The sequence below is a fragment of the Cervus elaphus genome, chromosome 14 (genome assembly GCF_910594005.1).
Source record: "Cervus elaphus chromosome 14, mCerEla1.1, whole genome shotgun sequence".
Classification (NCBI taxonomy): Eukaryota; Metazoa; Chordata; class Mammalia; order Artiodactyla; family Cervidae; genus Cervus; species Cervus elaphus.
The window spans coordinates 32843212-32858958 of NC_057828.1; the positions used below are offsets into that span (position 1 = coordinate 32843212).

At 35.9% G+C, this 15747-nt stretch overlaps 1 protein-coding gene across 1 annotated transcript in view; it reads left to right on the top strand.

Moving 5' to 3' along the window:
• SMYD3 (SET and MYND domain containing 3) overlaps positions 1 to 15747 on the top strand; it is a 709727-nt gene that overhangs the window by 149114 nt on the left and 544866 nt on the right. Inside the window, exon 2 of the mRNA XM_043923815.1 lies at positions 3783 to 3846. Within this exon, the coding sequence (XP_043779750.1) occupies positions 3783 to 3846 (64 nt within the window). The remainder of the gene's footprint in view (positions 1 to 3782; positions 3847 to 15747) is intronic.

Genomic DNA, 15747 nt, shown 5'->3' on the forward strand with positions numbered 1-15747 from the left:
TTCTTTTGAATTTTGAGCTGTTGCCACAAAGATCTTTACCTTTAGACAAAATCTGCCTGTCTCTACCTTCCATTCAGTATTTCTTGTTTTAGCCTCTGGAACTGCCTAGAATAGGTGATCCTTTTTATTTAGGGGCTTCTAATTAATGCTGCTTTTTATTTGACCTGTACATTTCTGATTTTTTAAAGAAAAATATGAATTTTTCAATTAGAAATGATATGTTGATTTTTAAGAGAAAGAGAATGTTTTCTTGAACTGTCTGGAGGCTGTGTTTCTAATGCTTATTTTTCTCTCCCTCTGCTGCCCAGGTTTTTTCTCTGTAGGGAAACCTTCCTAGTATGCTATTACTCTGAACCTTACCCAACAGAGAAAAACAGTAACTCTTCAAAGGCTCACTGGTTCCTCTAATCAAAGACACAACTTTTCTCTTGGATTCAGTTGACTGTTTGTTTTTGTTTTTTATTTTTTTTGAAACTTGAGAAGTTAAGTTTATTTATATAGTTATATGATGTGTAAAAATAACCCCAAACATTTAAATAACTCATATTAAAGAATTTTTCTTTATGCATCAAATGGCAACTAAATTATCCAAGTACTTTGAATCATCCTGCTATTCATTTTGTCTATGCTAAAATTCATAAAAGTCTGTGGTTGAAAGCTATGGAGAGGGAAGGTGAGACTTTAATACCTGCTACCAGGTTCACCACTGACCTTCCTGGGTGTTTTGATTCTGCTTGTTATTTTTAAAAATTGAGACGAAACATTTTATATAGTTGGGGATCTTTATTTGCAGGCAGCAGAAATAACCTCTGAGCAACTTAGACAAGAAAAAAGGAAACGAGGAGAAATCTGAGGAGCCAGGTCTAAGGAAAGGCAGGATTCAGAAGCGCCCCTGGGACCTTGTCCTTAGGAGTGTTCTTGCTGAAAGCATTCTCTCCCAATTTTGGTGGCAGTTCTCCAGTTGGCTTGACAGACTTTCTGCCGGATATCTTTTGCAGTTTAGAACTTCTGTTTTCAAGTCTGTTGGAAGTTGCCTTTGTTTTCTCCCACAAATATACTGATTTAATTAATTCTTGAAGCCTGTAGTGTTTTTTTTCTGATAATACTTTTGGTTTTGTTGTACCTTTCCAGGTTGGGGAGTGATGGTTAGTTTTTCCTATTTCCTACTTACTCTGTCTTTTTTTTTTTTTTTTTTACGAGGAGCGTTAAAGAGATTAAAAAGTTATACCACTGCAATCAATGTAAGCATTTAAAGCTATAAATGTTCCTTTTAGTATTACTTTAGATTACATTTTGAGTTTTTTTTTAAATTATGTAATCTATTTTCTAATTTTCATGACAATTCTTCTTTGTTGAATTATATAGAGGTAAGCTTTTAAATTTCCATAAATATGAGATTTTACTGGCTTGATTTTTGATGCTGATTTCTAATCTAATTCTTTTATTGTTGGAGATAGTTTTATATATATATATATATATATATATTATTGATTCTTTGTAATTTTTGAGATTTGCTCTGTGGCCTAGTACGTGGGCGTATGTTGTAAAAGGCCAGTGAGTGCCTGAGGAGAGTGTGTGAATACACATGCATATAAAAGGTGCAAGGTTCTGTGTGTTACATGAAATCAAATAAATTGTAGAGCTCCTCCTTCTTTATCTGCTTGATCTATGACTTCCTGAAAAAGACTTGTTATAGTGATAACTGTTATGGTGATATACTGGTATGGTACTTAGTATATTCCAGGTACTATTTTAAAGGCTTTACTTGTATTAATTTATTATGTATTCCTCATTTTTATCTTAGATCTATTACTTTTACTTTACGTATTTTTAGACTGGGTACACTTTTTGCTGGGTACTATTACCTGGTGGTTGGAATCTCTTAATCTTTGTGTATTGACTTATTCATCTCTAGTAATATTTTTAACCTTAACGTCTTTTTTTTTTCTGATACTGATATAGTAACACAGGCTTTTTTCTATTAGTATTAATTAAATTTTAATATTAATGTTACTATTTGCCCATCATATTCTTCTCATCCCAAATTTGTGTGTTCTTTTATTTGAAGCGTGTCTCATCAATTGCCCATGGGTGGATTTTGCTTTGATCCAGTTTTGTCTAATAGTGGTAGTGGAGTATGGTCATTAAAAACAAGGACTTTAAGGCCATATTGTTTGGATTTGGGTTGTTGTTTGGGATGTTGATATCTGACAGCTGTAAATCTACACTTGGGGGAAGGAGGTGTTTGACTTTGCTTTATTTAGACCTTTAACCTCTCCCAGTATTATATGCTCCTATCTGTGTTCTCCTGTGAGTGAGGTACCTGATATATTCATGTTTTGATTCTCTGTGGTTTTTGTTCTTAACCTTTCAGTGTCACCTGCCGCATCGCACTTTATGGTGTGTTTCCTTAGTCATCTACTTCTTATCTCTTGAAAATGTGTTGAAGTATCTCTTAAATGAGCATAATAAAACTGTTTGCTTACAGAATTGTCTGAAGTGAGTCAATAGATACAAAGAAGTTTGAACCATACCTGGCACATCAGAAGTGCTTAGAAAGATTTCTTCTTATTTCATTACTGATATTAGTATTATAGTTTGACTTTTAATGCTCTTGGCCACCTTGAAAGTATCTATAGTCCTGTCTGTTATTTATCACTGTGAATTGCATCATCAGATTTATTGGTTTTATTTTATAATGTGGGCTTCCCTGGTGGCTTAGGGGTAAAGAATCTGCCGTCAGTGCAGGAGCTGCAGGAGGCAGGGGTTTGATCCTGGGTTGGGAAGATCCTCTGGAGAAGGAAATGGCAACCCATCCCAGTATTCTTGCCTGAAGAATCCCATGGGCAGAGGAGCTTGGCAGGCTACAGTCCATAGGGCTGTGAAGAGTCAGACACGACTGAAGTGACTTAGCATGCACACACAGTCCTGTCTATTATTTGTCACTATGAGTCTCATCATCAAATTTATTGTTTCATTTTATAATAAAGTATTTCTTTGTTTTGACTTTTTTCTTCCTCAGGCGACCTAGGGGGACATAACTTTGGTGTATCTCAATTTAGCATGTTGAAAGTAGTAATTGAATTTAATGGAAATTAAAAATCATTTCCTAGAAAGAGTACATTACAACTAACCTACATGATAAATTAAAACTTGGACAGTTTTTATATTTGAAAGGCATAGGATACTTTGAGTTAGTTGATAGACTGGATTCTGAATTTTGTATGCAGAGATTAAAAACTCTATTAAAGTGATTTTTTTTGCCTAAGTGGGAATCTCTGTATTTTCATTAAATTTATGTTAAAAAGAACATTAGTGGTGGAGATTGTTAGACAACAATGTGAATGTTCTTAATGCCACTAAAACTATGCACTGGGGAATATGTGTAAATCTATGGCTGATTCATATCAATGTATGACAAAACCCACTGAAATTTTTGAAGTAATTAGCCTCCAACTAATAAAAAAAAATAATAATAAATACAAAAAAAAACCAAAAAAAAAAGAAAAATAGTTAAAGTGGCACATTTTATGTTGCATATATTTTACCACAATTTTTAAAAAAGAACACTAGTTTTTTTAAAAAAGTCACTAGTCTCACACTGAAAGAAGAAGTTCACCACTGTGAAAATCTAAGTCTCATGGACTATACAGATGGAGTGAGTGGAACATCTTGGTGTCAGCATGATGACTACATTTTCTTTCTTTCCTCAGCCATATATGATTCTCATTCACTTCCTAATGTGAACTTTATTTTTTAACTTTATTTTTATTCTTTAACAGGAAGGAAAAGCTGATGCGATGCTCTCAATGCCGAATCGCCAAATACTGTAGTGCTAAGTGTCAGGTAAGAATTCTGCTGTATATAAGTTCTCTACTCTTAAATTTGTTCTCCGTTAATGCCTGTTGAACTGTTTCTTCATAAGCTTTTATTTCTTGTAACGTTGTTTTCTTTCAACTTAAAAATCATATATGTATATGCAAAAATTATATATATAATATATAAACTCTATATAGTATATAAATATATACATGTATATGTGTGTATATATATGTGTCTGACTGTTTGTGACCTTGTGAACTGTAGCCCACCAGGATCCTCTGTCCATGGAATTTTCCAGGCAAGAATACTGGAGCAGGTTGCCATGTCTTTCTCCCAACCCAGGGATCTTCCCTGGATCTTTCTGATGCAGGGATCAAACCTGCGTCTCCTGCGTTGGCAGGAAGGTGCTTTACCAGCTGAGCCATCTGGGAAGCTCGTATGTCACTGAAGAAAAGTTAAATGTTCACTCCTCTCCATCTTCTTGTCTTCTTGACCTTAATCCCATTTACCAGAGCTAACCGCTGTTAAGTTTCTTGTGTAACTTTGAAGCATTTTTTGTGCAAACACAGTCATGTATCTTTATCTTTTGTTTTAAAAAGCAGATACAGGTTATTCTGGCACAGATTCTTGTATACTTTGATTTGTCTTTTCATTGAATAATCTATCTAGAACAACTTTTGTTATCATTTTGTTTACTCTATTACATGGATGTACCACAATCATAATTTCCCCACTAATGAATGTATGATTTTTTCCCCAATATTTGGTATTGCCGGGAGTATACCAATAAACATCCTTTTGTGCACATTTTTGCACACTTGTGCAAATTAATTGTAGGACAGAGTCTTCCACATTATATTGATTAGTAAAAGGATATATATAGTTTGTATTTTTAAAGATAATGCCTAGTGCCTTTAATTTGCAACAACTGACAGTCTGTGAGAGTACTGCTGTTCACATCTTTGAAATTCTTTAAAGGATGTATAATTAACATTCAACACGACCTTTTCTTCTAACCTTATGATTAATCACTTAATAAGAAATGTAATTATGCTCTAATGAATTGTGTCATAATAAAAAGTCTTAATTGGAGGTTTTGTGTTTGTGTCACTTGTCACCCACCTTCCATCCATACATTTTGCTTCTTATTTTGGTGTGTGCGTGTATGTGTATGTGTACATGCATACATGTACACACATGCATACATACACACACACATGTGAAAATTCCTCTTTTCCTCCTTTTAAATCTAGGCTGTGCTTATCTGAAGGATTTTTGCTATATCACTTTTTACTTTGAAAGTAATTTCTCCAGACTACAAATAGAGTATGTTCTAAATGGAAAAGAAACTGAAACATAAAAAAATTAGAGGACCCATTTTAATAATATTCTGCCGTCAGTCCAATTAAATTATCTCAGAGGAAACACTTAATCTCTCTGGGCCTTAGTTTCCTGTTTTGTACTACTAGTAAGAGCTCATAGTATTAGACATCTACTATATGCCTTGCCCTATTGTATTCTATTTATTCTTAACAAGAATCTTCAAAGGACTAACTATTATTATTATGCTTATTTTACTATTAAGGAAACTGAGGTGTAGAATAGCAAGCAGCCTGCCAGACATTCTATAGTTTGTAGGCTCTGCAGTTTGTTAAATGAATCCAGGTAGTCAGAATCCAAACTCTTAACGTCTCTTCTAACCCTAAATTTCATTCTTGCTCTAACATTCTGATTAGCTGTAGCTTTCCATTTTCTATTGTAATCTCGTTTTTATCCCTGACCTTTATTTTATTTTTAATAAGGATGTACATCCTTATGAGTACATCCCCAAGGAATGCAAACAAAAAAAAATACAAGAAATAGGTTAGAAATAACATTTTCCTAATAAAAATAAGGAACATGAAAATCAATTGAATGTGCTATACCTCATTTTGTAAACCAAAAATTCTATCAGAATTTTAAAGATGCCAGAGTTGTATAAGATCATGAGCAATAATAGCAACAAAAAGCAAAATATGAAAACAAACCCACCCCTTTTCTGCAAGATAAATTGTAGAAAGACTGTCCATGGTGATGGTTTAGATATTTTATTCACGTGAAACTGAGCTGCATGTTTCAGGGAACTTCGAGTTAAGAAGACTCCATATAGAACAAATGAATTATCCTGTTACTTGATACAGATTTTCTCGATAAGCTTCCTTTGTGTTCTCAATGACCTGAACATTTACTTTTATTTTCCCTTGTTTTTATGAATGTTTTCCCCAGTGCTACACCCTCCTTTTATAGTACACTCGAGAAACAAAAAAGCAAAACCCATTATCTGATTAGAATGAGTAGAGGCAGTCTGGTGGGTAGGTTTGTCATTTTGATTCATTACAGTGCGTGTATTTTTACCACATATATTAGCTGTTTACTGTAGCATTAATAATAATGTCATCGTCAGATACTGTAGAAGGTAATGGGAAAATAGCTAGTAAGATGAAAGATACCATCTATAACACAGTTAGTGCATATGTTTGTGTGTGAGGGGTGGGGGACGGAGTGTGTGCCCAAAGCTGGTGTGGGAGTCAGAGGATGGCCGGAACATATGCATTTAAACTGCTCTGTTAAACTCACCCTTAAGGTACAGCATTAAACACTGTAATTATTGTGGATACCTACAAAGGAGCACAAAATTAAACTGACAAACTGAACTATGAACTGTAATGAACAAGAGCACTTGGAATGGAAATTGATAGAGAAGATGTGAATTCATAACATAAAATCTATAATACGTTTACCCGAGGGGGACATGACTTTTGTTCACCAGCTTAGCATTTGATGTGTGGGGCCATTGCATCAGTGAGTTGTCCACAGGAGGCCGAGGTGTTACTGGGTGTAATGTCCCCTGAGTCCATAAGAAATATATCAGTGGCATCAGTTTTCACACCTCATTTTTAAACATAAGTGAAACCAGGATGCATTTGCATTATAAAAGTTAGCATACTATAGATTAATACAGAGTAAAAAGTCTTCCTCCAGTGTTCTTCCCCCATTCCTACTTCTGTTTTTCAGAGGTAATCTCTTTGTTTTGTGAGTGGAGAATATACGCTAAAACTGTTAGTATGTGTTTCATACATAGTATACACATATGTACATATTTACTGCTATGCACAAAAATGTTTATATTCTTCTGTGTAGACTCTGTTATGGGGTGTCAGATATTGTAATAGATGGGTTGTGGCTTATATATGGGATCCAGTTTTATATTTATATTGGTGTAATCAGAATATCACTGATGGTTATGAGTCAAAGAGGAGGAGCAGGCTAAGTTTTCTTACAAAAATTCTCAAAATTTGTAATATTGATAGCAAATAAACCAGTTTCAGACAGGTTCACCAATTATTACTTCATCTCTGATAGATTTAATTTGATTCACAATATGTACATTTCTAATTGAATTAAGTGCCGAGCAAAATAAGCAGCTAGGCACCACATCAAAGCAGTTTATCTACTTTTTAAAAGTACTATATTAGCAGGAAGAGGCTCTATTTTATGTTGGTAATTATAGAGCTCTTTAAAAATGTGAATTATATTTTTGAGTTTGCATTTGATGTTTAGTTGTGGAATGATTTGATTCATTTTTGATGAATCCCACATTAGTGAGCAGGGTGATTTAATGAGTTGTCAAACCCAAAATGATGGTAATGAAGAAAGCCAGACTGGGCTTCAGGCTGCTAGGATATACACTGGGTGCTCTGTAGAGAAGTTGGCTTCATGTCTAATTGTGAACAAAAAGGGAATACTGTATCAAGGTTAAAATTATTTGATCGTGTTTAACTTCAGATTTCTACAGCATTCTGCAGGCTTGAGCTTTTCTCATCTCACTTTATGTTTGCCCGTGGAATGATCCCCTCTACTCCCGTGGCTTCAACTGGCATCTGTGTGTTAATTTTTCTCAGGACTCCATCTCCAGCCTCTTCCTTTCTCCAAGCACCAGACCCACATCTCACGGGAACCTCACTTGGTGTCTCAAGTCTTGTGTATCTATACCTGAGTGCATTATCTTCCCCCAAACCTGCTTTACTCTGTGGTTTTGAACATTAGTAAATAATCTCACCAACCACTTAGCAGTCCCAGGTGCCATGGTGTCATCATCTCTGATTTACATTCTTCTTGACCCCACATCCCATTCACTACCATGTTCTGCTAATTCTACCACCTGAAGGTCTGCATTGGCTCACTTCTCTCTAGCTTCTCTACAACTACCCTTGTGCACGTTACCATGATCTCTTTTCCAAGGTTAGCTGCAGTCTTTAATCTCTTGCCAGCTTCTATTTTCTACACAGGAACCAGAGTGATTATTTTTTTCTAGGGAAAGTGTTAGTTGCTCAGTTGTGTCTTTGCGAAGTGGACTCTTCATGACCTCATGGACTGCAGCCTGCCAGGCTCCTCTGTCCATGGAATTCTCCAGGCGAGAGTATTGGAGTGGGTAGCCAATCCGTTCTCCAGGGGATCTTCCCAACCAAGGGATCAAACCTGGGACTCCTGCATTGCAAGCAGATTCTTTACTCTCTGAGTCACCAGGGAAACGCCAGCATAATCTCTCACTCGCCAGTTTTAGACCCTGGCCCTCCTTTTCCTCAGGATGAAATTCAAACTTGCAGACTTTACTGTGTTTTTACTTCAGGACCTTTGGCTGTTTAAGTTCCTGGACCTAGACCAGAAGTCTCCCCCTAGCTACTGAATTTCTATTTATCCTTTAGAACTTCGATTAAGTGTCACTCCCTTCTTTCCTAACCCCCTGAAACTAGTTTGTATTCTGCAGATGTAGTATAATTTGTTGAGTGAATGAATGAATGAATGAATGAATACCTTTCATTAGTGATAATTGTTGAATTAGATTTTAAAAATTACAGCATCTCTAAATAATGTCTGTAGTAATATTTCTTTTTAATGGAAATATAAATAACATTTAATGCTGTGTTAATTTTAGATGTACAACATAATGATTTGATAGGTGTATATTTGATAGATCATCATGATAAGTTTAGTTAACATCCATTACCACATGTAATTATAATGTTTTTTATTGGGATGAGAACATTTAAGATCTATTCTTTTATCACTTTCAGATATACAATACAGTGTTGTTAACTATAGTCACCATCCTGTACGTTACATCCCAGGGATTATTTAATTCTTATAAATTGGAAATTTGTATCACTTGACCATCTTTACCTCCTCCCTGGTCTCCTGCCTCTGGTAAATACCTACCTGTCTGTTCTCTGTATCTATTAGTTTTTTTTTTTTTTTCTGACTCCATGTACAAGTGAGACATAGTAATATTTTTTGATTCACCAGTGTAGGTATTAACTATTAACTTCCTGCTCTGTTGGACAGGGAATGTAGCTTACCTATGTTGGCATCTCCTTCCTGTCTCTCTTCTTATATAGCTATGTCAGGATCCTCCATTCTTCCAGAGTTTATCCAACAGATATTTATTGAGTACCTGCTAGCTAGTCACTGTTCTAAATTGGGATTAAGGTGGTGGGCAGTTAGCAATGACCAAGTAAACAAGGCCCTGGCTTTTATAAAGTTTATAGGAGTGAGGAGGCAGTCACAAATGCCATGATTGTATTAATATAAGTGAGTATGATTTGGCCGAGTATTAACTTGCCATTACATGGGTGGTTACAGAGGGACTTCCTGTAGAGGTGACATCTGGCCTGGAATCTAAAAGTACCTAGTTTTGGAAATGTCTGGGAACAGATTTTTTTTTAAATTAATTAATTTATTTTAATTGGAGGCTAATTACTTTACACTATTGTAGTGGTTTTTGCCATACATTGACATCAATTAGCCATGAACAGATTTTTTTTAAGTGAAAGGAACTGTGAATGTAAAGGCTTTGAAGTAGGAAAAAACTTATCATTTTAGAGGAATGAAAAGAAGCTGAATGTAAACAGATTGATGAATTCATATGAAAAAATGAAAATGATATTTTATACATATATAAAAATAACCTTCCAACCCCTATTACAAAGGATTTTCAACACCAAGAGTGAACCCTAGTGTACACTGTGGGCTTTGGGTAATAATGTTGTGTCAACATAAGTTCATCAGTTTTAACACATGCGCCACTGTGCTGGGGATGTTGGTAACAGAGGAGGCTATATGTGCGTAGGGGCAGAGGATACATGGGAACTTTATGTACTTCCCTCTCAATTTGCTGTGAACTTATAACTGCTTTAAAAATTAAGATCTTAAAAAAATTAATTGTATGGAAAAAAAAGCAGTTGCAGTTGAGACCAATGAGTTAAGACTTGAAGGACTTGATCACTCTATTAATTTACTCAGCAAATAGTAGTGCTGATGCTAGGACTTTTCTTGACTCTGACACAGTATTTTTTTTTTTGCCACTTTATTTATTTTTAATTGAAAGATAATTGCTTTACAGAATTTTGTTTTCTGTCAAACATCAGCCATAGGTGTACCCATGTCCCCTCCCTCCAGAATCTCCCTCCCATCTCCCTGACACAGTATTACTGAACAAGACACAGAAAATCCTTGCCTTTATGGAGCTTTCATTTTCCTTATGAGACAGATATATAATATTGTCTTATTTTTATGCCTAAAATAAAGGGGGTAAAAGAAAATGATGGGGATTAGGAGTCTATTTTTATATATGTATGCGTGTATGTATATACATATACACATATATACATATACCTATCTATATTTATCTTCTCTCTATATATCTCATACATAACACTGAGAAAGAGATATATCCATATCCATGTCTATAGGGATATAAATATTTCTCTGTCTAAGACCTCTCAGGAGGTGGCATTTGAGTGGAGACCTAAAAGAAGTAATCAAGACATGTGAATATTGGAGAAAGAAATTTCAGGTTGGATGTACATCAAATGTAAAAGCAGGAATGAATATGGTGTGTTCAGTGACGGAAAGGAAGGCCAATCTGGTGAACCAGAATGAACAACAAAGAGAGTTATAGAGATAAGATTAGAGAGAGAGGAGGAGTCAGGTTATGAGGCAGTTGTTTTCTATGGCTAAAAATAAACATTCTGTTTTCTGTGTGATGGGCTGCTACTATAAGGTTCTGAGAAGGGAATGGGGATTAGTAGTATGGTCTGATTGAAATTTTAAAGAAATTTTTCTGGCTGCTGTGGGAACAGGTTATAGGAGGCAAGGGTAGAGACAGAGAAACCAGTTAGAGGTTTCTCTATTTGATTATAGTAGTCTGGTTGCTATATGATGGTGGATAGGACTAGAGTAGTAACAGCAAAGAGAACTGGTTAGATTTGAGATATCTTTTGAAGGAAGAGCTGACTGAGTTTGCTCATGGATGCTCATTCATTCATACATTCATTCAAGTTGAGAACTCAGCTTGTGTCAGGCATTGGTCTAGTCAAGAGCTCTGATGGCTTGGATTAGAGGGGTAGCAGTAGAGGTGGTAAGAAATTATTGAATTTGAGACATATTTGGCAGGTGTAGCTAAAAGAGTTTGTTGATAGATTAGATGTAAGAGGTTAGACAAAAAGAACAATCAGATATACAACTTTTAAGTTTCTGGCTGGAGTAACTTTGGGTGAATGGTGGTGCTAATTAGTGACTTACAGAAATCTTAGTGAAAAGCAGGTTCCAAGAGGAGAATTATAATATACAAATGTTTAGTCTGTACCCATTAAACATCTGCTTGGAGGTATTGAATAGGCAACTGGATATTCTTGCTCAGATTGTGGGGGGATTAGACTGTGTGAAAAAAAAGTAGGGGAATTGATCATGGGGATCAGAAAGAGAAGAATCAAGAGTGATTCCTTGGCTTTTGGCTTTAAAAACTGGGTAGATGATTCTCTTTACTGACATGAGGAAGCAAGTGTAACAGACCCAGTTTTAGGTAGAAAAAAAAAAATCTGCTTTTGCTGTTAGAATTGTGATAACTATTATATGTCTATTAGGTTAAATTTCTTTTTCTCGTGTTTGTAACTTTAAACATTGTGTGCAAGCCTCCATCTATATTTTATCAATTCTAAATAGTATCTCTTGATTCCTACTTTAAAAGTGAAGATATTAGTATTCCCACTCTTTCCTCTTCTCTATCACTCCATTTTCCATAGTTTGCTAGTTGTACCTTTACTCTTATGTTGTCAAGGTTAATGATAATTGCATGCTGTTCTAGAACACAAAATTTAAATTTAAGTATTTTAATTTTAAAAATTCAAAATCAGTAAAAAGTTACAAATAAGTGATTTCAAAATATCACTTTCTAGATTCAGATTCAGTGCAATCCTACTCAAAGTCCCAAAGATTGATAGTTGATTAAAATTTATGTGATAAAGTAAAGGACTTAAACTGAGTCGTTTATTAAAAGGAGAGCAAAGTTTCAGGGTGTAGAGCCCTTGATTTAAACACTTATGCTAAAGCTGCGGTAATGAAGACAGTGGTTTTAGGATAGACATACGGTGCAATGAACAGAATGGAGAGTTCAGGAAGAGGCCTTGTTCTGTGTTCTTTCTGTGATAGGTAGTTGTGGCTGCAAGAGGGGACTCGGAGAAGCTCAGGAAAAACAGTTTATTATACTCATATATCTAGAAACAGGCGCATGAATTGCCACATGGCATCACATGGGGGGAGCCTCAGAATGGTCAGGAGGCAGAAAGGAGAAGAGAGGGGGAATTAGAGGCTAGCGCTTTTATTAAGGTTTCCGCAGGAAAGGTGAGGAAGTGTAAGATAAACAGTTTCAGACTGGCTAATTTGAATAATTCCAGGGAGATTTGAGTTATAAGAGTGGTCTCTAGTTGCCTGGTACCTGACTCTGAATGTTAAAGCAGATGGAGAGGTAGGTCTGTGATTGGTTAGTTTGCATATCAAAGGCATGCTCCCTGCTGAGCCTTTTGCTGTCTATTCCTAGGTGGTACTAGTGATAAAGAACCTACCTGCCAATGCAAGAGACATAAGAGATGTGGGTTCGATCCCTGGAGCAGGAAGATCCCCTGGAGGAGGGCATGGCAACCCACTCCAGTATTCTTGCCTGGCAAATCCCATGGACAGAGGAACCTGGTGGGCTACAGTCCACAGCGTCACACATTGTTGGACACGACTGAGGTGACTTAGCACGCATGCACGAGAACTGGCTAGCTCTGGGATGGGTAGTCTCTCTCCAGCCAGAAAGGTTTTTAAGATGTCGGAACATCATAATGTATAGAACAATTTAAAAAACATAAATACAATCCCACACATATATAGCCAGTTTATTTTCTACAGAGGTGCCAAGGTAATTCAGTGTTGAAAGGATAGTCTTCTGTGTGTGTGTCTGTCTGATTTAAGTTTTTTAATCCTAATATTGAAAACAAGCTGAAATAAATGAATTCAAGCATTCATCAAAATGAAAACATACACCACATAAAGAATTAATCAGGAAGATGATCTTCAACAAATAGTGACAGATATGCATATGGAAAAGAATTGATATATATATATACAGCACTCTCCCCCCCCCCCCCAAAGTCTCTTATAGATTACAGGCTTAAATGTAAAAGCCAAAGCTATAAAACTTATAGAAGAAAACTTAAGAGAAAATCTTTGAATTTTCTAGGTCAAGTTTCTCAGGCTGGACACAGAAAGCACTAACTATATAAGACATATAGATAAAGTGGACTAGATCAAAGTTGAAAATGAAAAGGCAAGCCACAAGCTGGGGAAAATGTTTGTAATTCATATATATCCAACCAAAGAGTTGTATCTATACTTTTTAAACAGTGCTTGCAATTCAATAGTAAGATCATCCGGAAACGTGGACAAAAGATTTGAATAGACGCTTCAGTGAGATATACAGAAAAAAGGCTCAATATCATTAGTCAGAGATATCATATCATAGATATGAAAATGAAAACCACAATGAGATTCCATTATATACCCACTAGAATGGCTAAAATAGTAAAGACCGACGATACCAAGTGCTAACAAGGAAGTGGAAGAGCTGGAACCTCATACTCCGCTGGTGGGAATGTGAGATGTTCTAACTGCTTTGGAAAAGTATGGTGTTTTCTAAAAGTGTTAAATGTATACTTACCAACTAACCTAGCATTCTACTCCTAGGTAGGTGTGTGTGTATTTGTATTTGTGTGTGTGCGTGTGTATACACATACATATACATGTAATTTACTGTTTCCCAACCATAAAGTACAACTGTTTATGCATACAGCAACATGACTGAATCTCAGAAACACTTTACAGAGGCAGTAAAGCCACATGGAGAGTAGTAGTGTGTTCTAGAACAGGCATAATTAGTCTGTAATAATGGAGACCAGATCTTTGGTTGTTGGGGATGGAGGGCTTGAATGTGAAGGCCCACAAAGGAACTTTTGGGAGTAATAACATTCTATATCTTAATTTAGGTGTTGTTCACATCAAACTATACTCTTAGATGGGCACATTTTACTGTAATATAATTATATCTTAATCCATTCTTTAAAAAATATTGCTCACTCCACAACTATTAAGTAGTTGTGATCACTAATAAAGTGATCATAACCTTAAGCCACTCAAAGAATGAGACTGTTGTTTGAGGAAATCATTATAACGGGGTAAAGGTGAGGGAAGGAAGACCAAGCAGAAAGTGAAAGCAGTGATCTGGATCAGAGATACTTTTAGCATTGCATTCAACTCTACCACTTACTCAAAATCATGCCAGTAGTAAGGAGATGTTTTGGGATGCTCTTGTATAGAGATTCTGGTTAGTACTTTCTTCTTCAGTCACTCCTTAATCCCATTCTCTGCCCCATACATTGTCTTCAATTCCAGATTCTTGTTGGAGTTCTGCTTGGCAGGAGTTGAAGATTTTGAAGGTAACTAACTCAAAAACTTACCTACCACTTTGAGGCAGCCTCATTTGCCCTGTTTCTTTAGCCTGTCCTCCTATTCTCACTTTCTGACTTACAGAAAAGAGATTAAACCCTTCATCCTCTGATGGCCCTTCTGGTTTACTTTGGGAGTTAAAAACTTGGTAGATTACTTGTGTTGGGGAGATAAAATGCATGTGCCTCTGCCATGTTCCACTAGAACTCAGCATTGACATTTCAATTAACCTACCATGGAGACTTCTTTCAAGGAAAATTGGAAGTGTGTAGAGAATTATTTATTTTGCCCTTCCAGATAAAATGTATCAATTGCATCATTCCACCTTGGTATGACTTCTCAGTAGATCAGAGGTTGGCAAACTTTTTTGGTGGAGGGCCAGATAATAAATATTTTTTATTTTTTTATCAATGATAAAAGATCTATGATTCTGTAATATCCATTCCTAACAAATATGTGAATTATGTCAAAAAGGCATGAAACCTCCTTGTGCATGCTTTGTGGATTGTAAGATTTCTGTCACAGCTCTACAACTCTGCTGTAGTATTATGAAAAGAGTGAGTGTAAGCTGTGAATGTGGCTGTTTCCATAAAACTTTCCAAAAATAGGTGTCAGAATGGATTTGACCTGAACCTTGTACTAGATGGTGATTGACTGACTTTGGGACACATGTTGTTATTTATTATGAGGTTCCTCAATTAGCCAGGAGACTGTAATCCCCATTTTCCTAAGGAGTAATTATTTATTTATTTTGTCAACTTCTTGTCCCGTGACCATCCTCTTGCCTTACTCTGTCTTTATATTTGGCCCTATCTGTCTAATTTGATTAAGGCTGTGGGAAGGCACTCTTGTTCTACATTTTATATAGCATCCAAAAAGCTTTTAAGGTGATAAGTCTAATGTCTATCACGAGGTCTCTAGCGTGCTCTAAGGAGATTTTATGCAAGATTTTAATCAATACCTGTCAGTCAACTGTAACTTGTTACACAGACTGCTTAGCTTTCCAGTTTTCTTTTCCCAGATTCCAGCTTTTCAGGTCTTCAGGCATGTGTCAACCTGCAGTTC